Below are 23,404 nucleotides of genomic sequence, written 5' to 3' on the forward strand. Positions count from 1 at the left end.
ACTTAATTGAACTTTCAGCTCATTAATTATTAGAGCAATGGCTAGCAGATGGCTTGCAAGTAATGTCATATGCAGAATGAACTTAGATTCATCCTCCTGACTGCAGTGCTTAATTTCAAAAAATGTTGGTGCCTTATCGCACCTCTTCAACCATACAATTCCCCTCCCCCACCCCAAGCATAAAAAAATCAAGTTTCGATTTTTGAAAACTTTTGATAAAACTTACAATGAGAAATCATTTTTTTTTTACAAAATACTGTCCAAGTTTTTAAAACATAATTTCTTGTAATCAAAACAATGAATGTAAACAACAGGTGTGTCACGTTGGTCACCAGCTGGCGGCAAATTATAAGCAGTTACACTGCGATTTGATACCTATGTACTATTTTGAATCCCCGATGCCGACCTTTTCCAGTCTGTCCAAGAAAAATTTCCTGGGAGGTGCCGGAACGTCATTTCGGTGCTTTCCGACCGAATGTCTTACTGGCACATCGTTGTTTCTTTTTGATCTGAGACAGGAAGCTTTATCCATGTGCAAGTTTTCAATGCCTGTGGAATTGAGCATGAACTGTCAAATTCACGTAGACGTTACGCAAAGAATCAATGCATTCGTCAGAGATTTACGTTGTTGTTGGTGCTTCGGTATGCGATTGTGAAAACCGCCAAAATGTTGGACGAAGAAACGGAAAATTTATATATACAGAATATTGAAGAATTTGTTCTCGATGAAAATAAAGTGGTAAGTTAAGAGGATCGCCAATATTTCAGCCGTATTTTTCGAATTATGTCACTGTATTCTATGAAGTTTATTTTATGGCGAGACTTACAGAATTGTTTATAAACAACTCTTCTTTTTCAGGTTACCTACAAATGGCTTAGTAAGACTTTGGGTGTGCATGTGAACACGGCGAAGCAGTAAGTGTGTTATACTGACACTGATTACGATAATGATGCGAAATTGTTTACTGAAAACTAACATGGAACGCTGCTTGCACATTTTTGTGTGACAGTTCAGCAATTTCTAAATTCAGAATTGTAATTAATTCCCTCAAGAAAGTGGAAAAAAGTGCATTTAAGTTATGAGTTTCTTCACACACTTTGTTGCATGTGTTTTACATCAAGTTTAGTACACATTCAGATCTACGCACCGTTTAGTGAGTTTGCGTTAATGGCAAAATAATTTCCACTGATTTAATGAATCAGTTAGTACCAATGTCTGAGCGTAGTGACTCCGAAACGGATAGTTACGAAAACCGACCAGTGATCAACAGTTTTTTAGATTGTTTACTGTAGGTGCTTCCTGATCAACAGTTTTTTAGATTGTTTACTGTAGATGCTTCCTGATCAGACTTGTTAGAATCGTAAATAACATTTACTGTACATTTTTCCTATTTATTTTAGACAGTTATTGTAACATGCTTGTAATTATCACTAGTTTTCACCATACACTGACCATGTGTTACGGTTTCTGAAGATAGCTGCAACTGGTCATCATTTAATAGTGAAGAGTCAATATTAATTATGTATTGATTTTGGTTTTTTTTTCATTATAAGAAATTGCATAATCTAAAGGTAATAAATATGTGTAATCAAGCAGACTATTAACTGTGTTAAAGTAGATAACCACAACACTTCTATTGAAGGACATTTAACCTTTGTAAATCACAAGTAGTATCACTCCTCTAGATATTGTTCAGCAAATGGCCTTATGTTAACAATGCAGATGGTCTAATTAATAACTCACAAAACAAATGCAACATGTTTCTGCTGTAAGTAGAGACAACTATAAGTTGAGAGTTGAATAGTGTAGTTGAGTTACACCTCTGTGCTTGCTGCTGTTTTGAGTTTTCTGGCTTTGACCGGATGTTTGATCTAGTCTGTTTCAGCAATAGGCTTTCACTTTTATTGTTTGAAATGTGTTCAGTGTGATTCATCATGAGTTACAGTGATGATGACAGTATTGGGGAATGAATTATTTGGGATGGTAATGGATCCAGAGATGAATAACTTCCAGAACATTCAGAGCCATCCAGTTCCAATCAGTATGTTCTATTTTCTTATCACTTGAAGTCAGAAGTAATAGTGCCTTGCATTTGATACTTTTACTAATGTAAAGCACAAGAAGTTAGATGTTACAGATGTAAATGAATCCTACATTGTTATTCAAGATATCTGCTCGTAGAATGAAGTGATCTTAAGGAATTGGTGCTTGTTTGACCATACACTAGAAACAAAAACGAAGTCCGCAGAACTTGTAATGTACAGTGATATTCGCACAGAACGAAAGATGAATTGGAAAATAATCATGAAACTAGTTTTAAATGTATAGAATAACATTGAAATTGTAGACCAAATGTTCATGGAAAGTAGCCCTTCCTATTTCCTTGGTGACGGTGAATTTATGTCAATATGAAACTGCAGAAGACGCAACAGATATTATGTCCAACTGATCGGTACAATATTATTTGTCAATTCAAGGAAAATATCCCTTTCATGTCACTGTAACAGCAAACCATTACTACTTGTCTGTGGAAAGATTGCTAAAAGTTGGTCACTAAGAGGAAGACATTGAATACCATGAGTGTTATGGCTAAAGATGCAGTGGATTCAGTAACAAAAGAGTGACCCATTCACAGTTTTTCAAGAAAATTGTTTCTACTGACGTGGGATTTTGCAAATTGGACTTGAAGACGGTATGTAGAAAAAGGAATAACTATTTCTCTGTCTAATATACCTAAGGGAAACATGTACACAGCCGGTTGCAGAAGAGAAAAAGAACAAGGACATGTAAGAACTTTTGCCCTTCATTCCACCTGTTCATCACCACTGCTGCGAGTCTTCTTTCTTTTCACACCGCTGAAAACATTGGGCCACTGAGAGGAAATGATTTTATTGGTGATGAGTAACAGACATTATGAAAACTTATGTAAATACGGCATTATTGTTTGCCATGTATATTTTCATAGTAAATAAATTCCTTTACCTGTTTGTCACAAGTGGTGTAACTTCATTTGGGCCCTTGTATTAGGTCTATAACTGGCTCAGGTTTATTGTAATTGCTAATTTGAGTTAGAAAAATCGATTCTGACGATGTATATGATCAAAAAGTGACAAAAAGTAATTATAAATTTTGTATCACAATCATGGTACACCATTAAATATCTCAAAACAAGAGTAATGAGAGTTACACCACTTTGCTTTGAGGGGCTCATTTGTTAAGTCATGTTGTTTGAAGGAGGAAAGCTTAGCACACACAGGCCGTCCCAGTTATAGCCATTGACATGTACAGCCTAAAACATGTCATAATTGATTTATGTATTAATAAAGTTGATATTAGACCACTTAATTAATATTATCTTTCAAGTTTGTATAGTTATTGAGATACTTGGATCTAGACATGGTGTCTTGAACTTAATCATTAAATTTGACCAATGTTTGGGGGCAAATATCCAAAAATTGTGACGAGTCAGTAGCTCTATTAAAAACAGCAGATTTTTATCTCCTAGGCACTTGTTTTCACTTATTGGTATCTTTTGTTTTAGGAATAATATTTAGGTCCAAAGGTAAGTTTTTGAGAGAATACATAACCATTTCACTTTACATTAGTGTATTTTTCTTCTGTGCAATCTAGATTTGGGCTGACTTGACCAGATACAGTATGTTAATGGTCTAAGAACTTCTAGATTTGTCCTCAATAATGGTATAAAAACTGAAATTTTGATTATACAAAAGAAAATACTGTATTTTTCTTCGGTACAACCAAAATTCAAATCTTTTAAAAAAATGCCGTATAACTGTGGCTCAGCAGCATCGAAAACTTTGTCGTGGTAAATGCTTATTTGATGTAAATGAATTAATGAGAATCAGTTTATTTTTAAGATTATTGTATAAACTGGAATTTATATAATTCCAGTTTATATGGACTTGAAATATAAATTGTTGGACTTGAAATATAAATTGTTCTGCATTGCGAAGCAACAAAGCCAACACTTGAATATGATCAGGGACAGTTCAAAAATGGGAGAAATTGTTGCTTCAATGGATTTAGCAGAAAACTGTTCATTTGTGGCGCAACCCTTCCACTGGCAAAATAGGCAAGCCACTTAACAGCCATTTGTTGTTTATTATAAAGGTGCTGAAGCTCTCAAAAATTTGAATATTTGCATAATCAGTGATTCCCTCAGTCATAACGTTATTGCTGTGCACGTTTATGTGGAAAGGTTGATCAAACACCTATAAAATACAGCTGGGTGAATCACTGTTGGTTCTGTTGCCCTACAAAAAAATTTAAAGAACTCCATCAACATACGTAATAAAAAAAATGTTGATACTGCAAGAAGAAAGGTTTGAAAATGGCCAAATGATTTTAGGAGTGAGAGATATTCACCAATTTGCGTGGACTGATAAACGAATTCAAATCAGCAAGTTTCAGATGATACAGCATCTTTTATTGCTAACCCTGACCAATATATTGCAAACTGCTTTGATGCAAAGATTTTGAATCTCCAACCTACATACTATGTAGCATGTATTTATGACAATAAATGATGGCTTGGGAATATTTATGACATCTCACTTGAACAGAGTGATGTTTTAATGGACTTCATGCGTGCTGGGGGTCCTGCACGTTCATTCTCTTGGCCATATAGAAAAGACCGTTACAGAGTTCCAGAGCAGCATATTATCACCAACATTCCTGCTCCATCCCTAACATTGTGACAGGACACCGGTATAACTTCTCCTTAGCAAACTTTATCCAGTATTGAGAAAAATTTAAAGTCAGGTCAATTGTAAGGAGCAGCTTGGGCTTGGAAATGTGATAAGAAACCTAGTGTAGGCTTAGGAACGTGCCAGACACATGTGATGCTTGGCAACCTGATTAGAAGCACTGTAACAGGCTTGTGAACCTGGTAAGCAACCCAATTCAGGCTTGGGAACTTCTACGAAGAGACCCACCAGTGGATGTTGCGTGACTATCAGGTGAGGCCCCTTGGTGATGGCATTACCTTTTTTTTTTTTTTAATTGGTAGTAGCATCCCTTAAACAAAAGATACCAACAATCAAAGTCAGGTGCCTAGAAGATAAAAATCTGTTCTCGCCAGCAGAACTAGTTGTAAACAAAATTGATTGGCTAACATTTTGAGATATTTGACCCCAGACATTGGTCAAATTTGATGATTAAGTGTAAGGTACACTAAAATTTGAGTAGAAACATCAGTTTGCAGGTTTCTCACTATAATAGTCAATTCATAAAAAGAGTTGTCAAACATGATGATTTATTTATGATAATACCCTCACTGGCAGAGTGGCCTGGAAGCTGATGGCTGTGGTGACAGAAGTACAACATATCTGAGCTAAAGCTTTACAGGGCTTCATTTGCGTTGTGGCTGCCGCTATGGTAAAAGTTTTAACAAAATTGTAGATGATCAGGTGGGGACCAGTTTTACATTAGACTGATTTGATGTGGAATGACCCAGTTTTGTTCTTTTCCAGATTGCTGTATGCGTTTGCGACACAGAGTGCAGAGGCAAAGACCGCAGGGATTAAGAAAACCTTCCTTATCAGTGGGGTTTTGTTGAATGATGGTGGGTGCAAAGTTGCTGTTGTGCAGGAAGAAAACTTGCAGAAATTAAAAGACCAGTTCAAAACTATAACTTCGGAACACATATACAGTGTGCAGAAAGTGAAGAATGACACAGCCCTTTGTGACCTGTATAAAGTTGATAGTTTCCAGAAGGATGACAGTAGTCCGTAAGTTACTTGAAATATGTGTATCATTGTTGTAACTAATATAATATAGAACATGAAGGAAAGCAAGAGATCTCAAAGCTGAAGTGAGATAGGATTAAGAATTAAACTAAAGTGCACTTACGCTGTACTTGGCTCTTCATTTGCATGCTGCTGTTATCGATTTATCGTTGGTCATAGCCAATCGGGTGATAGTATATGATAGTCAGTGAGAATTGCTCAGTCTCATAACCTCAGTTGTCGTAGTTATTTGTCCCATATATCACAGTTTTTGAGCTTGTAGTTAGTTGGTACTTAATAGCATCTTGAGAATCAGTGAAGTTTATAATCTTGGTTATCTGAAATACTTGGTTGTTTCTTCTGAATATGTTACAATTCTGAGGCTGTGGTTAGGGTGGGGCAAATGCCCCAGCTTAAACAAAATATGAACTAATTTCATTTAAGAAGAAAAGGAAATTACGAATGAGCACTATCATTGGCTACCCACATCCTTGTTCGCTCCCCAACAGTCATTGCGCAGACAGTTACTAATTGCAGCAAGCAAGCATAAGAAAATCCAGGTATGCCATAAGTGCACTTGTACAAGGAATTACCTCATTTCCTGCTGAGAAACTGCTTGTTAATTATTTGCACAAATTATCAGACGGCCTGTTTAAGAAAGTGATAATGTGGGCTGTTGCCTCTATGTCGTGGTTATGTTTAACAGTGTTACATTACTGTTAACATATGATTATCTGTTCCCTACTTTATTTGCTTAATAGAGTGTGATAAGTGCCCATAAATCTGCACATTTATTCTTTGGAGGGTATTTTCCTTATTGTTGTATCAACTAAAATAATCAATTTTTGAAAATATAATATAATGAGGTGATAAAGTCTATGCACAAAGCTATTGCAGGAGAAAATGTATAGAAGTTAAGGAAATGTGCAAGTTTTCGGAACCAGCATCTCCTGGTAGAAAGGGAAGGTAAAGAACCAGAGAGATTTGGGAAATGGGACTGTTGTTCTTTGTACTGCATCACATGAATGAGTCAGTTACACCAAGCATAAAGTTTCTCATTGACGAGATTTGATGCATTCGCCAACTGGAAACTACCATCTAGATTGATCTTGTCATCAGGTGGCTGTATTTCCACAGATTCCTTGATTCTGGAGGCCCAGAAGTTCAATGTGTAGGCTACAACTTTAATTTCATTATAATCCATGCATAGCCAATAGAAATATCTCCCAGGGGGATCACAGCTCTTTTTTGGGTACGTGTGTAGTGTGCATGGGGCTCGAGCTATTGCAGCCTTTCTTCTCTCCTAGGCTACATCCCTTCCCCTTATCCTGTCCTTCCTATCCTTGTGCCTCCCTCTCCACACACACCCCCCCCCCCCCCCCCACACACACACACTTACTCTTTCTACCTCAGTGTTTCCTTTTATGACAACTCGGCCATTCCCTTGGTTCTGCTTTCACTCTTGTATCTCGTGTTTCCACTCTCCCTTTGTTGTCACCTGGGATTTGACCTCCCTTTCTAAATCAATTTTGTAGTGTGAGCCATTTGGGTCTCCAACATGGTTCCTCTTCCCTCCCTTCTTCCTTCCTTGCCTTAGATCCCCCCTCCCCATTGCTAGGTCTCCTGCACACGTAGCCAGTCCGTGTGACGGGGATGTTATGTACCCATCTGGCTCAGCCCTCTGACAACACAGGGATCACACTTCTTGTACCTTAGCTGCCACCACCTTGTATATGCCAAGGAGGGGTTGCTTGCTCTTCATTGGGCATCGGCACTGCCTGCAGCAATCACCCATCACAATCTCATTGGAAAACATATACTACTTAACACATCTGTTGGTTGTTTTATCTACCTGGTGTGTAACAGACATGGGCATAAATTGAACAGAATAGGAAGCCTCAGTTCTAAGTAGATATATCTAGAATGAGCCATATGATGTAATTACAAGCATATACAAGTTTTAGCATTAACTGTCATATCAAACCAGTCTTAGGGCTGAAGACCACACCACCACCACGTATACATTTAATGGACCAAAGATGTGAAGACCATTTCTGAAACGCAATGTAATAAATAGTAATGAAATTTGCACATAGATTACTGTGGTGCCCATTAAAAATAGCATATTGAAGTCTAAATGCCGCAGTAGACATAATGTAGTAGCCGACACATTATCATAGTTTTATTTACTGTGATTGAATGTAGGAATGTTCCCTGATTTCTTTATCTTTTTAAATAATTGTTAATGACTTTTGCATATTTTAGGGTACCTGCCATATCATGTAGCAAGTGCCTGCCAAGAACGGATTCTGAACTATCGAAGTTAAGGATAAAGGCAGAGGCTGCAACAGTGACCTGTGATTCCAAACAGTGGCCAACAGGCCCTACAAAGAAAGCTCCATCATCCAAATCACCAACCAAAAATGTAATTACTTTGACAAAAAATACCTTCCATTAGATCCTCTACATTACTCATGCCACCATGGTGTTTGGTTTTTGATAATATAGTTTTTGTAACTTTGTTATGTTATGCAGGATGTCCCAGGAGGAAAGTTCAGTATTTTGAGAGGCGACAAAAATGATATTTTGAAGCAACTCAGACATACATATATTTTGCTTTGAATGAGCCCTGACTATGTGCTTGTAAATTTTTTTCATTATGAAGTTGTTTTATTTTCTCATTTTTAGATGTTAGTTAACATTTATTTATCAAGTTACAAATTTCTGACAGTTGTAAATAAAATACCACAGCCCCCATATTGTGTTTGCTAGAAAGTGGTTTCTGCACCACAGTCATTCCCCCCCCCCCAGTCCCGATCAAGTTGCAAATGGTTTACAGGAAGAACAATTGTTGATAAATCTCCGTTTGAGCTGGAATCTTTCTAATTTCATCTTCAAGTTCTTTTTTGTGAGATATACATAGGAGAAAGCAGTATTGGTTGACTCTTCTAGGAAAGTACGCTCTCGGAACTTTAACAGTAAACACACCTTGATGCAGGACATGTCTCTTTCAGCATTTGGCACTGAAATTGGCTGTGCTCACTATGATGCTTTTGCACTTACTAAATGAATCTGTATTGAAACCTGCTGCTATTCATTAGATGCTCTGTATTTCCTCTATCAGTCCCGTCTGGTACAGTACCTGCAAAAAAAGCAGTACACATTAGTGAAGTGCCTCCATGAGATAAAGAGGTTTGATGGCTGTCGATTAACAATGAGGGCCAGTGTGCCGGTCAGACTGGATGTTGTCATTAGGTGGTTTCCCAAATCCAAGTACATGAATACCAGGCTGATGCCCACATCCCCCTTCAGTTCCATGATTCGCAAACATTTAGAAAATGTTCACACAGTTGCACATGGGGTAACACTAGACACAGACCATTAAGATAGACAGAATCTGTGCCAGGGAGGGGGTGGGGGGTGATATGAAGAGCATCCAGCCACCCTCTACCACAACTAGATCTGCTCATTAAGATGCCCCATTAATTAATAAGCAGACCTTGTGAAGATAATGTCTTGTACCAACCCCAGACTGATGAGCAGTATTCAAGTGCAGTTTCAACCAGGATTTTGCGAGCTTTGTCCTTTGTGGGCGGACTGCACTTCTTGACAATTCTTCCAATGAATCTCATTCTGGCATCTGCCTTACTGCAGTTAGTTTTATGCTGTTGTTCCATTATAAATCGCTCCATACATGTTAAGGTTGTGACTGTTTCCAGCTATTGCTCTGCAATTGTGTTATCTGCCTATTTATGCACAATACATTACATTTGCTTATGTTGAGGGCCAACTGCCAATCCCTGCACCAGTGTTGATTGTCTGCAAGTCTTACTGCATTTCCCTACAATTTTCTGGTGTTGTGACTTCCGTGCACATAACAGCATAATCCACAGAAAACTCATCTAACTTCTTATGTTGTCTACTATGTCTTTATATTTGTTGTAAAAAAAAAAATAGACTTATAACACTCCTTTAGTATATGCCGAAGTCACTTTTATGTCTGGAGATTTATCTCAATTGAGAATGGCAACCTATGTTATTTTGTTAGGAATGATTCAGTCTAATCACACAGCTGGTTAGACATTCTGTATGCTCATATTTTGTTTATTAGAGGGCAGTATAGAACTGTATTGAATGCCGCTTGGAAGTCAAGGATCATGGCACCATCCTGGGCTCCTGTATCTACTGCTTCCTGGGTTTGGTGGGCAAACAGAGTGAGCTGGGTTTCACACTATCGTTGTCTTTGGAACCCATGTTGATTCTAGAGACGAGATTTTTTGGTCACCAGAAATATCATAAACTGCAAGCTTGAACAGATATAGGCCTATACTTGTTTGTGTGTGTGTGTGTGTGTGTGTGTGTGTGTGTGTGTGTGTGATGACCCTTCTTTAAACTAGGTGTGACGTGTGCTTTTTTCCAATCATTAGGAATGCTTCACTCCTCCAGAGGCTAATGGTACGCTGCTCCTAGAAGAGAGGCAAGTTCTGTCGCATACTCTTGTGTAGAATGGAAGTAGTATCCTACCAGGTTCATGTTGTACATAACTAAATGACAGGCCATACATTATTGTATATGAAATGTAACCAATATATCTAAATTGTATTTTAAGTTGAGACCAGAATGATATATATTTTCATTCTTGAGATATTGGTTGTTATATCTGCGGACGGTTCACACACGGTGCGCCCGAACCTTTCCTGTGCTTCGGGAATCAAGTGGCGTAAAAATTGTTGTATCTCATAAAAAGTTCAAGATACTGAAACGATGAATTTTGGAAATGACAGCATGCAGAAAGGACTATTTTATCATATGATTAACACTAGAAAAGCATGGGGTTTTGTCCAAATTTTCATAGCCAAACAAAGGGAGAGAAACAGGTAAATGGGGTATCAAAGTGACCAGCATGAAGTCTAATTTGGCACAAAAATATTTAAATTCTTGAAAGTAATCAGGGTAATTAATGAAGACTTAATTAATGAGCTGAGGAAAAATTGAAATGTTTCACGAAAAGCTGCTGCAAATGCAATGTCAAAAAGAGTTCATCAGTTCAAGACCTAGCTATTTTGCACATAGAAAGATACATTGGAGCAGTATTTAAATGTCAAAAAGGCTTCCTTTGAATCAAGTACGTTAGGAAGGCAAACGAGGAGTCAGTAAGATCATGCTTTCTGAATAAAACTTGAAAATAAAAAATGAAAGAAATCAGTCAAATATTTTATTAAATGAGTAGATCAGAGAAACGTTCTACGTGCCTTTGAAGGATGTTCAAAATCATGAACAGAAAATTAGGTGCACCAAACGTTTCCCTAATATTTTTTTATTTCATACTTTTAGACAAATCATTACACAAAATGTTTGACTTTCTTTTCAAAAAATTGTTATGCTTTACTTTTACAGACTATTTAGAGTAATTGCAGCGCTTGGCGTTAACATTGACTGCTGATGAATTACGTGCACAACATCAAGTATCTGTAAAATTTCATGGTTCATTGTAATTTATTAGGAATTAAGTGAGTGTGATATACTGGGATAGGTGTGAAGATCAAGTTCTTTGGCAAGATCTTAAAAATATACTTAGCAATGCAGTGTAAACAGTATACATAAAACTTGTATACAGAATTGTTACGGAGTCAGTAAAAATATAAGGACTCGCAATCGAACCCAGGACTATTTCCTACCATGTAATCACAAACTGTATACGCTACCCCTACACCACAGCTAGCTTTTGTTCACTGGTATCAATCTCGTACTTATGTTTGTATTTAGCATAGTCAGTCATGTAGTAGTCATTCCTCCGCATTTATTGGCTGTTAAAAGTTATTGATCATGTAAAAAACATTTGTACTTAATTTATTGATGAGATGGTCAAATACTCCTCTGCTCATTCACGTGTATTTGAAGAATTTGTCTAGTGATCTTCGTAGTTGATGATATTTATGAAATTCTCCATGGAGATTCCTCCCTTTGTAAATTTCATGCAAAGCATTGCTTTTCGCTTAATTTTCTTTGGTAAACCTAATTCTGTAGCCTTACTCTCCAGCTACAGTATTCTACAGGTTAGGAATGCTGTTGTATAGAAACAGCTGGTTGGCTCTAAACAACCATCTTGTAACGGGACATGGTTGCTCGCACGCACGCAGGACACCCGAGCTTTTCGCCTGATGCCGCTGCACTTCTGTTGCTCACATACGACACGGCCTTACTGCAGAACTTCCATGTAAGTGCTTTATGTACATCCCAATTTTCTGCTGTCGCATGTATAGAGGATCATAAAATGTCTAATCACATTAATGTAAACACCTGTCAAAAACCTGAATAACCACCTTTTTGCAGTGTGGCCCAGTGTGAGATGTGCAGGAAGAGAGTCATTGAGGTTCTGGAAGGTACTGACAGAGATTTGGAGCCATGTCAACTCCAGTGCCGAGGCCAGCTGCGCTAGGTTTCTCGGTTGAGGATCCGTGGTGCAGAGAGACCATTTGAGGTGGACCCACAGATTGTCGATTTGGCTTCAATCCAGGGAGTTTTATAGTGAAGGGAGAACAGTAGCTCATCCTGATGCTCTTCGAACCATGCATGTACAAAAACAAACAGCATGCAGATGTGGACATGGTCCCCAAAAATAGATCTGTACATGTGTTGATCCATTGGTTCACCTGGGCAGTCATTTGCTCAATAGTTGCACATCTTTTCAACTGGTACACATTTCCATAGCCGTTCAGCCCTCTCATCTATGACGTGTGATGCACCACAGTTGCCTCGATGTCGGTTTTGGATAACACCATTTTACCATGCACAGTATACCTTATTTCTAAATGAATAAGTTGATTTTTGAATGTGTGTATAGTGTACGTGATGTCTCTGCCACAGGAATTTCTGCCGTGTCTAGAAATAAACTTTGCTGCAGAGAGAAGGGGACAGGGCTATATGAGATGAGCGGAATAAAGCAGAATGGGTGAATGCCAATCGCTGTTTGTGTGGTTGACTGGGTTTGCGAATGATCAGCATTGTTATAATTACTAGCGAAATCCACAGATTCAGACTACCAGAGTGGAAATAAATGACTAACAGGAATAACAGATAAGAAAGGTTACATATTATCTTCTCATTGTATCCAAGAAAATGAAATTTTGGCAGAAAATATTTGGCCAGACCTCTACTCTAGTAAGGGCCAGTTGGACTGTCCCCGGCTAGCAGCTGCTAAAGTTCTGTTCTGGGAGTAGCACGAAAATGCGTTGTGAGAACATGTAACAACACCTAACCAGATAATAAACGCATTATAGCTAAACCAGTGATTGTGGCAGGATTAGTGAAGTTAAACGGAGAATAAGTTTTGACACTGGTAGGAATAGTTCCAGAATTAGTGATGACAATATTGATTGTTAGAACGAGGAAGGAGAAGAAACGGGGACATCACACATATTATGGAAGACTATGACGATTCCAAATTTATATAAAAATTTTGTACTACTGCTTGTCGATCACATGCTTCAGAAACTAGAGCTTATAGATGAAATGTGGAAGTATTTCCAACATAAGACATTTTGCTTGCAGTAGGCCTAATAGGCATTTGATATTGGTACTTCATGAATTATACTCTGTCTTATTATAAAAATGACCATTTGTGCCAAAACAGTCTCGTTTATTTAGTGTGTGTTACGATTGCTGCAATATTAGGCAGGCCTATTTCATTTTATCTAGCAGGCAGTGACAGAATACACGCAGTGAGATCGAGAAACCACACCACACCACACTATTTGTATTAACTGTTTTTTCAGTATTAGAGAGCTGCATTTTGTTTTTTCATGTAGCAAAACATTTGGCGAACTTTGAGGTAACAGATTCTTTCCCAGAAAGGAAAGCACGCCATGTAAAGCTGTAGCAACATCATGGAGAAACAAATGCCAAGACTTAACAATTGAAGAAATGTGTACTGTCCTGTTTCTCTCTTGTCTTTACTGGTTTAATGTATCCTATATTTAATTTTATATCACAAAATGACAAGTTATTAGCTAGTAGGCAATAAAGAGTGCAAATTTTCTAAAGAGTTCTTGTTCTCATGGTTACAAATAATCCCATCCAGTATTAATTGTGAGGTTTTTTGTTTTAAAAAAGAGGGGCAGGACATCAAACTGGCTGACTGGGAGTAGGAGAGGCACCACTGGACATTTTAATTTCTACTGTCCTGAATATAGTTTGATGGCATCCATTACAAAATATTACACGTTTGAATTGCACAAAACTAAATACAGTGACGTGCTATAGAAGAATGCTGTGCGAAAGATGTGGCACTGCACTTTGGCACACTTAAGACCAAGTAACATGTCTTACATTTCTTCCAACACACGTTTTATGTATCGGACTCTTCAGGAAGATGTGCACTACAAAATGAACATATTTTTGAAAAGTTGATTTTTTAAAGTTTTTGGTGTCATGCCTCAAATGCTCGAGGGAGGGGAGGCGCCACTATCTAGTATTGTCCCGGTTCGGACATATAGTAGATCCGTGCCTGATGCACAGAGCTGTCTGAGTTTTAGTGGGAAGGTGCGTAATCTCCACGTGCCCCGTGTTTACGTTTAGTGTTTTTGCTGTTTCCTCTTCGTTTAGTGCTCTCACGTCAAATGGAAACAAAATGGATTTCTGAGGCCGGGAGCTATCAAGTGAATTAAAATACATTCAAATAATTATGGAAAGTGAAAATATGTTACTAGTTTAAGATTTTATTTTATTTCCACCATTCTGACAGTCGAGCATTAATCACCTTGCAGAACAATGAAGTTATTTTTGTCGATTTGTTAAAGACATTTAGCTCTTATTAATCTTTCCCGCTCAGGCAGTCAATTTACTTGAAACAAAATGTTTAATTCCACACTATTGGCTAGTTTCACCTGTTCGCTGTATTTCAAGTGCACATTTTCATCTTCTAGCAACTATGGCATTATGCCATAATAAAGAACCAAACATGAAGTAATATAGTACTGATACTCCAAAAAAATTTACAACTGAATCTGGACATACGAATGTGCACTTTAAGCCCAATTGTGTATTTTCGCATGCTTCATGAAATTCCAATGCTCCTGAAGTATCCTCTAATATCTTGTTTCTTTTATGAAATAATGGGAGATCTTTTAATGTTTTACACAAGGGCTTCCTGCGTCGTCGTAGATGCGCAAGTGTGGCAATGCCTGTTATGTGGTGCTCTCTGGCAACTACTGAAACGAACCTATTTCTAACAGGTCGTGGGAAAATATTACGAATGGTTGTTTGAAAAGTGTTACTTTCAAAGTAAATTTCCTTTTACACAAGGTGAACTATGTGTGAGAATGTACAATGAATTTCTTAAATCACAGAGTGTTTGACTCTCATTTAAAAATCAACTATTTGAGGACAACTATTTAGAATAATTTCAAGCCCAGAAGATCAGACATTTATGTCATTGTTAAAAATTTTACTGGCACATTTGTGTGATGTATCTTAATGTGTAACACACGTAAAACGATCAAAATTATATGTGAAAGCTTAGCTTCTCTTGCAGCTTATTATTCTTCGAGACCAATATCATATGTGAAAGCTTTTCTTTTCTTGTAGCAACACTATGTATATTAATTTAAACGGTTAACTTTTCCTATTTGTGTGTTCACACTACTTAATAGTTATGTTGCTATTGGGTGACTACATCACATGTCCTATGCTCTGAATATCCGCTGTCATTGGCTGGTGAGATCACATGACATGAACTATGGCTGGCTTACAAAAGTGCATCACAATCTTGATTTCAGTGCTTTGGAAAGTAACATGCGGTATTTGGTGAATTCGAATTTAAACTTTCTTAATACGAAAATATGCAGTGTACATGTTGCTGAACAACAGACATCTTTCCAAAACGTGTTTCTTCCCCTGAGTTTTGCTTTAAAGTGTCGAGGATTTCTATGTCAGTGTATAAAACCATAACCATTCAAAGTATTGATAAGTTTCACAGTTCTGAAGAAAAGTATACTGTTACTTAATACGGAGAAAGTGTATTTTCATCCAGAAAGTTTTTTCCTCATCCCCATATACACCCTGAGAGGGAGTGACCTGCTCATCAGTTTGCAAACCTACGGAGGAGGAAAGTGTTTGAACACAATCCAGTTACCTACCTTCCTTAGTGCTTTTACCCCACACACCTCCCCATTCCATCCTGTTAAACCCCTGGAAAACAATTTATCCCTTAATATGGATCTACTGCACTTACAAGGGGAGGCCACGATGTTTGAAGCGCGGATTTACTGCAAATTTCGTACACTCGTAGTACTCCATGAGGACAACAAAATGTGCAAACAGTAGCGCGTACTTCTCAAGCGTTATTGAGAAAATTGCAAGATAATTTCGGTCGTCAAATATGTACCAGTGCATTTCGTTACTATTTATATTACAGTTGATATAACGGGAAAAATACGTGTAGTCAGATGAACTTTTATTAAATTTACAATGTTATTTGGCAGTCTACAAATATTTATCACAAATAATATAATACTCATAACTGCCAACTAGTAAATGACCAAACGCATAAAGTTATACTGAAAATGTTTGCTTGCCCATGATTTGAGAAATCCCTTGTGCCTGAAAGGAGCCCGAAACTACTTGTTACCTGCAAGTTTTAACCGCCACAGACGGCTTTTGAAAGATGTACAACTATGTGTTGCTTTCGACATTACGAGTACAAGTTGCAGGATGGTATTTTTCATAAAAACATGGAAAACATAAAGTTAAATGGTACCAACTGCATTGAGTAAATGCTATGTTTACGTCTAGGCAAGGTGTTTTGAGATTTTCCATGGAAAAACAAACCTTGCTAACATTTTTAAAAACCTCCCTTTCATCCGATAATTTGTAAGCAAACCATGCATAACGCAGCATTTCCTTAAATATCAGTGCTGGTAATTGGTCATGCAGTATCGAGCGTATTTTAATATGTCTTAACAAGAAGCAATTTCTCATTCTCTTTCTATTAAATAAGAACAATTTTGAAGACGCTTAAGGAGATGTTTAACTTGCCTGTAGAAATAAACATTGCACGGTTGGCAAACTGGCGTGCATTTCAGAGGTACGACTTGAACCGTACATGTTCCAAGTCCTTCGTCATCGGTGAAAATTCCGTTGTACAAACCAGGATTCGTTTGACCCCTGCAAGAATCTGTTATTAATCAGAATTTTTTCTTTCTTCACGTAGGGAAGCATGGCACTAGGCAAAAATGAACAATATAATTGTGTGGTAAGTTTCCCGGATTTCGAACTCGCTGTGATGACATTCAGAAGATCTTTAGTTAATTTGTCAAAAGTGTTCTGAACCTTTGGTCCAAAGTTCCTCGTGGCTTTTCGCAAACAAAGAAACACGTGCGGCAATAATTCGCCACACAATGTTGTTGCATATTGGGCCATGTACGAGTGCGTCACCTTATTCATATTGCGCCTTCTGACAAACACAGTCTTCGAATTTCTTTCGGCGAGAGTTCTGTTGTATGTGGACTGGTACGGGCAACCTGTCTGGTCTGTATTGATAACAAATTATTTTTTGAAATTCCGGATGATTGCCTTCGTCTGCAATTGAAACTTTCTTGCGGCTTCCAGCGTTTCTTCTGCACACACACATTCCCTCAAACTCACATACTGCGTGATCTTCCTCTGCCGAATTCTGTGCCTTAGTCTGACTTTTTTTGTCCATGAAAGCAATGCTTTGAAGATGAAGTCCTCCGATTGGAATTGGCCTGCAGCAGCCAAAGCCCACTGCTGTAGGTTTCTGGTTGTTACCTGAAAAGTAAAATCAAAGTTTCATTTTATTAATATAATTATTTCTTCGCATGAGGTTTTTGAAGATATAGAAAATTAGATGTAGAGTGATAAAAATGAACACTTACTTGCAAATAATTTTGGCGAGACTCCACGAAACGGTCATACGTCCATGAATTAATTATCGAATATTTATCAATCGTTAATCCTCTAGATTTTATGTTTTCTTCCCATCTCTTCAATTCTACTTTTCTTGTCATCTCTTCAATTCTACTGTTCTTGTCAAACTTCTAGACCCTTTTATCTGGAGAGTTTGAAGACTCCATTTGGGGTGTTCTTTCGCCAGTTTAACAACTTTTATTTTGGTCTGCAACGGAACATAATTGCCGTTTGATGCCTTTTCTGCTGGCTCATAATCTTCATCGTTGGACGAATTTTCTTCGACTTTACGGAATTGATCTTCTTTGTCTACTTCATCAAAATGAATAAGGTCCTCGTCAGTGATGAGTATTTTTTCTCCTAACATTTCCATAGTAGCCCAATACAGTTCTTCTCCAATTACCATAGAATTGGCAGAAATCATTGCTGATGCTTCTGTTTCAATGACATCTGCTTCTTGAAGAAGACTCTCACAATATACGAACGCATCTTTCAATTCGCAACTGCCCTATGGATTCAATATTCATGATATTCCTTGTCCGCAGTTCTCGACGAACCGGCTGTCACTTCCATTTTTCTAGTCACGATGTAAGGTTTTATACTTCATGAACAGTTTGCACGTATGTTATTTCTTCGTGCTACATAAGCAAGGTCTCACCGCTATGCGAGTTAACCGTCGAATGAGCCCCATTCTACCCCATTTCGAGCATGGCCTTCCCCTCGTTGGTCGTTTACTAGTCGGTAGTTATGAATATTATATTATTTGTGATAATAAAACTTTGTAGACTGCCAAATAACATTGTAAATTTAATAGAAGTTCATCTGATTACACGTATTTTTCCCATTATATCAATTGTAATATAAATAGTAAAGAATATGACTGAGTTTGAAAACAAGAAAAAATGACGAACGGGACTCGATCCAGCGACCAACGATTACAGGGCTTGGACGTTAACCACTTGGCTGCCACCGCTTGATGATGATAACGCCCACGCACAGGTGCATATTTGACAACCAAAACGATCTTGCAATTTTCTCAATAACCCTCGAGAAGTACGCGCTACTGCTTACACTTTTTGTTGTCCTCATGGAGTACTGTACGAAGTTTGCAGTAAATCCGAATTCCAAATGTCGTTACGTTAGACGTCGTACACACATTTAAAATTTGTTTTTACCGCACTGCATTTAAAGACAAATATTAATCTTGTACTGTTAGAACAATATTTTTAATAATCTGCAATTTTCCGTCCCCTACAGTGGATAAATAATGAGTCTTAGTGGGGGAAAAAAAAATTAATGTAGTTTAGTTTTGTATGGGAAACATTTTTCACTAGAAGCTACAGTTTTTGAGTTATTACGAGAAAAACATAAAGTGACCTTAAAACGTCTGCATCCCCATCCTGCACCCACCCCAACGGTCACACCCCACCGGACAGGATTCTTAGCATTCTGTTCTGGACACTGCCTCCTTGCAGTGTGCAAAAACTTGTGACTATGTCTTCATTGATTGAGCTAGTAGCTATAAATTATTGTTCATGTCAAGTCGGAAGGTGACCCTGTTTTAGCCATTTTGTCTCTCTTCCTTCATTAATCAGTATCAGCCAATAAGTCTTAGTCCCCTTCCAATCACATCGGCATTAGCTGCCCTAGATGGCGGTAGCAGCTCTCCTTCAGACAGTGCTGTTGCAGGCCACAGTTTCATTCGTAGAGCAACAACATTATTTGTTGGAGCTGAACTGTCACTGATTTGTGGTAATGATGTAGTTGTGGATCTGCAACTGTAAGCACTCAAGTGTGATCTATATATAAATATGTCACATGAGGGCAATGAATATGAAGTGCTTCACAATCAGGCAAGTGGGTTTATTCACTGTTTTCATTGACTTTTTGTAATGTGAATCTGAAAGCAGGACTTCTGTTAATTTTTTTGAAGTTAAAAATGGACTGCAGAAGCTTGCAACATCATCGAAAGAACTGTATACTGGATTGTAAATGAAATTATCAGAGTTGTAAAAATTTAGGAAACATTAATTTTCTGTTGCCAGGAAAGCACTCAAATCACAAGAAAGTGAATGTTACTGTGTTCCATCCCTGTCTCTGTGATAACAGTAATCCATGGTTTTCAAAATGCACAGTTTAATAAAAAGTTGCTGTTTGTTAAAGTAATTGATTGGATAATCACTGTATGAGAACTTATTACCTTTTATTGAATTTGTTTCATTATTTCCAATTTGAGATCACAGAAAATTGCCTTCAGACTATCAGTTTCCATATTTATTGAATTTTTACCCCAATAAATTTGCAGGTATAGACATTTATGAGTGGCATTTCTATCGTTTTGGGAAAATTGCTCAAATAGAAACAGCAATTTTGTATTACTGTAATACAGTCCACATGGCACTAAAACTAAAAAGTAGTAACTGGTTTAGATAACTTTGTCATCAGGCAACCGTCTACTTGGGAAAAATCATGTCTTCATAATACCATGTCAACTATTCAGTGTCTCCTGTTAAGCTCAGTGTAAAGCATCTAGTCCTATAACTGTGCAGCATCTAATGCAGCACCATAAATACAAGAAGTACCTGAAAATTTGTTTGAAACAATTTCCATCATTTGTAATTTTCTCCTAAACTTGAATATAAACATGATGTAACATATCCATTTGAATCTGATTGTTGACTACAATAACATGTTGTATTATTTGGCAATGTGGAAGGTGTCTTTCTCTTCCTGTACATGGCAGCTTACCAATATCACATGCATTATTGTTCACCATGGTATGTCCTTTAGGAAATAATGAGTTATTGTACTGAAAATAATCATACAGTTATAAATGTCCCCGTTCATAGTCTCTAATTATAATAATAATAGGTTTACTTTTGTGCTGTAAAATATAGCTATAATCAGCGGTGTAAATATATTTGTGAATGCAGACCGTATGCGGCTGTTTCTTGTTGGATCGTCTGATCAGTCAGAAGTTGCATTGCAGAGGAGAGTAAATGCCTATTCAAAATATAATTATTTTTGGATAGCTCAACATGAATTTCCTAAGGGACCATAGTTTATCATGCATTTATCAGTAGAATATGGCACGGAGAAAATATTTCGCCGCATGCAACTTCCGTCAGATTTTGACGAAAGAATTCGTGGCTGTGAACTCTCTATTTGGCAGAAACATAAAGAAAATTAAATAACTTCATGAAGGAGTGAGACATAGATTCTATACTAAATAAATAGTCCATACACCAGTTCCATTTAACTCTGAATTTATGCCAATTAATAGATGAACTTACACTGCAATCAAGGATTTAACATGGATGCCGTTTTGACTGGCACTTCCCTTCTCGTAATGAAAATAATTATTTTTAACAATAATAATACGGCGGCAAGACATGCGCGTCCAACACAAATTACAAGAGACAAGAGAAAATGAGTTACTGAGAAACTGTTCATCGAGAATATCTCGCACACCAAAAGAGTGTGTAAAAGTGTTCTTCTTCTGTCCGTTTTTCGAGCCGCTGTTTTGAAAGTCATTAACTTGCTGCATCTCTGACAGTGCTTCGACAATAAACACATTACGTCACAGGACGTTCACCTTTTACATTCTCGCAACATTATTTGCTAACTGTAGCTGTTGCCGAGTGACTGCTCAATTAGTGAATGATTTAAAATGATAAGGCAATCGCATAATGTTACAATCTATTCTGTAACATGGTTGTTGAACAGAAAAAAAACAGCAGATTAGCTGATTAGTCTGCAGAAAAGAGAATGGAAGTTTAGAAAATATTACAGGAATAAATGTAGTAATATTGAGTATTTTGTATGTGCTTTGGGAAAGTCTTTCTAACTGTTCCATTGATTTTAAAGAAGCAATGTTAGGCACTTCCCTTAAGGGGAACAGGAGAGGAAAAAATAAATGTCTGGAAACTGAAAGAAGAAGAAGAAACCAGAGTAAAGTATTAGGAAATAAGATACTTGTAAGTGAACATGGGCCAATGGAACAGGAATAGGGGAAGATTAAGACAAAAAATTGCCCTGCAATTTGTTTTTGGAAAAACAAGCAACCTTAAAAGATGTAAACTAATACTTCAGTGAAGCGATAGAGTTAAAGGAGCACTTCAGGAAATGAACAGAGCATGTAGCATGTAGTTTTAGCAAAGGAAACCGGATGCAAAGGATGAATACAATACCAAGAAGATAGTAGCAGAGGTGGGGAGGAAATTGGTGGTAAAATGGACAGGTGTGATGAAGGAAAACAGCAAGGGCAACAGGAAAGTACTATATGGGTTGTGAAGACAGTGAGAAAATGTGTGAATGAAAACTCCACTATAATTATGTAAATGGGAAAGAAATAAACGATGATAAAAAATTTAAGTATTGTGGAAAGAGCTCCTGCAAGCCCTTTTAAATCCACATTAGATAGTTGAGGAGGAGACCAAATGAAGAGATGGATAAACCAAGGAAAATATACTGAAAAGGATTTGACTTGGGCAGAAGTAGAATCAGCACAGGAAAGTATGAAACGAGGGAAGGCACCAAATGTAAATGAGGTGTCAACACAAATGGTAGAAGCAGCTGGAGTTACAGGGAAGCAGTGGCTATACTAGTTGATGAGGAAAGTTCAGAGGGAAAGTGATTTACTAACAGTAAACATAAGTATAGTGCACACATTGTGATTTGACTGATTTTAAATGGGAGTGCTGGGTGTGGTTGAAGAAAGTGTTGCTAGAGAGAGGAATGTTGGATAGAAAGCATGTTTTCTACGGAGTGTCTACCCTCATTGTAGATAGTTAGCTTTCTTTTCTGAGAAGTAGTTTTAGGTAACATTCGGAATGCACTGAGGATTACATCATTCTAGAAAAAGGCTGTTAAAAATGAGCTGTATTAGTTGTCTCATTGACTCATTAGTCTGTGGTTTAACAGAACACGTACAAAAGCTAAATTTCATTTATTTTTTGTCATTTTGAAAATGAAATTGTTCAAAGAATATTCTGTATTATCCTGCAGTGTAGTTAGCTTTTAATGTTTTTGAGTTTTTGATGATTTGTATGGGGGGGGGGGGGGGGTGGAGGAAACTCGCTAATATTTGATTGCACTCAGGGGTAATGGTTTCAGGATGTTTGGGAACCACTCTGTTAAACTGTGGCATTTTCTGGTCACATTGGGCTCTACTATCACAGAATATAAACATGGAGTGAGTGTATAGGCCAAAGAGTCTGTATTACAGATCTGTTTTTATCCCAGGAATCATATCTAGATACATCTGTGCCACGCACTCACATATGTATTAAATACAATGTTTGCACAACTAGTATAAAAGGGCAGAATATATACAGTATGTCAGTTTACACACAATCTGCTGCTCGACTCGTTGTGGCTCACTTCACTATCGTCACTCGCCTACATCACTAGCTGAACGATATGGCTGGACACAGAAAGGGAAGCAAGCTTGTTGCTGCACTGGAACTCCTCATAGATGTTGTGAGGAAGGACCGCGGCCGCAAAGCGCAGCTGAGGCAGAAGCGCATCGTGCTGTAGTGCTACAAATTTCAGCAGCTGGGGCATGTTGCCAAAACATGCAAGGCACCGTTTCGTGCCTCAGTGCACAGAGGCGCATGATGCGCGCAATTGCCCCAAGCCACATGGTGTGGCTGCCAGGTGCGTGAACTGCGGTGGAGCCCACGCCACCAATTTGCACGGCTGCAGATTCTTGAAGGAGTACGGATAGCTG

At 37.7% G+C, this 23,404-nt stretch overlaps 1 protein-coding gene across 1 annotated transcript in view; it reads left to right on the forward strand.

The window, feature by feature from the left end:
* Positions 1-528: 528 nt before the first annotated feature.
* LOC126161751 (DNA polymerase delta subunit 3-like) overlaps positions 529-23,404 on the forward strand; it is a 44,846-nt gene continuing 21,970 nt past the window's right edge. Inside the window, exons 1-4 of the mRNA XM_049917801.1 lie at positions 529-739; positions 860-915; positions 5,494-5,751; positions 8,014-8,173. Of these exons, the coding sequence (XP_049773758.1) occupies positions 668-739; positions 860-915; positions 5,494-5,751; positions 8,014-8,173 (546 nt within the window). The 5' untranslated portion in view covers positions 529-667. The remainder of the gene's footprint in view (positions 740-859; positions 916-5,493; positions 5,752-8,013; positions 8,174-23,404) is intronic.

The sequence above is a fragment of the Schistocerca cancellata genome, chromosome 2, assembly GCF_023864275.1.
Source record: "Schistocerca cancellata isolate TAMUIC-IGC-003103 chromosome 2, iqSchCanc2.1, whole genome shotgun sequence".
Lineage (NCBI taxonomy): Eukaryota > Metazoa > Arthropoda > Insecta > Orthoptera > Acrididae > Schistocerca > Schistocerca cancellata.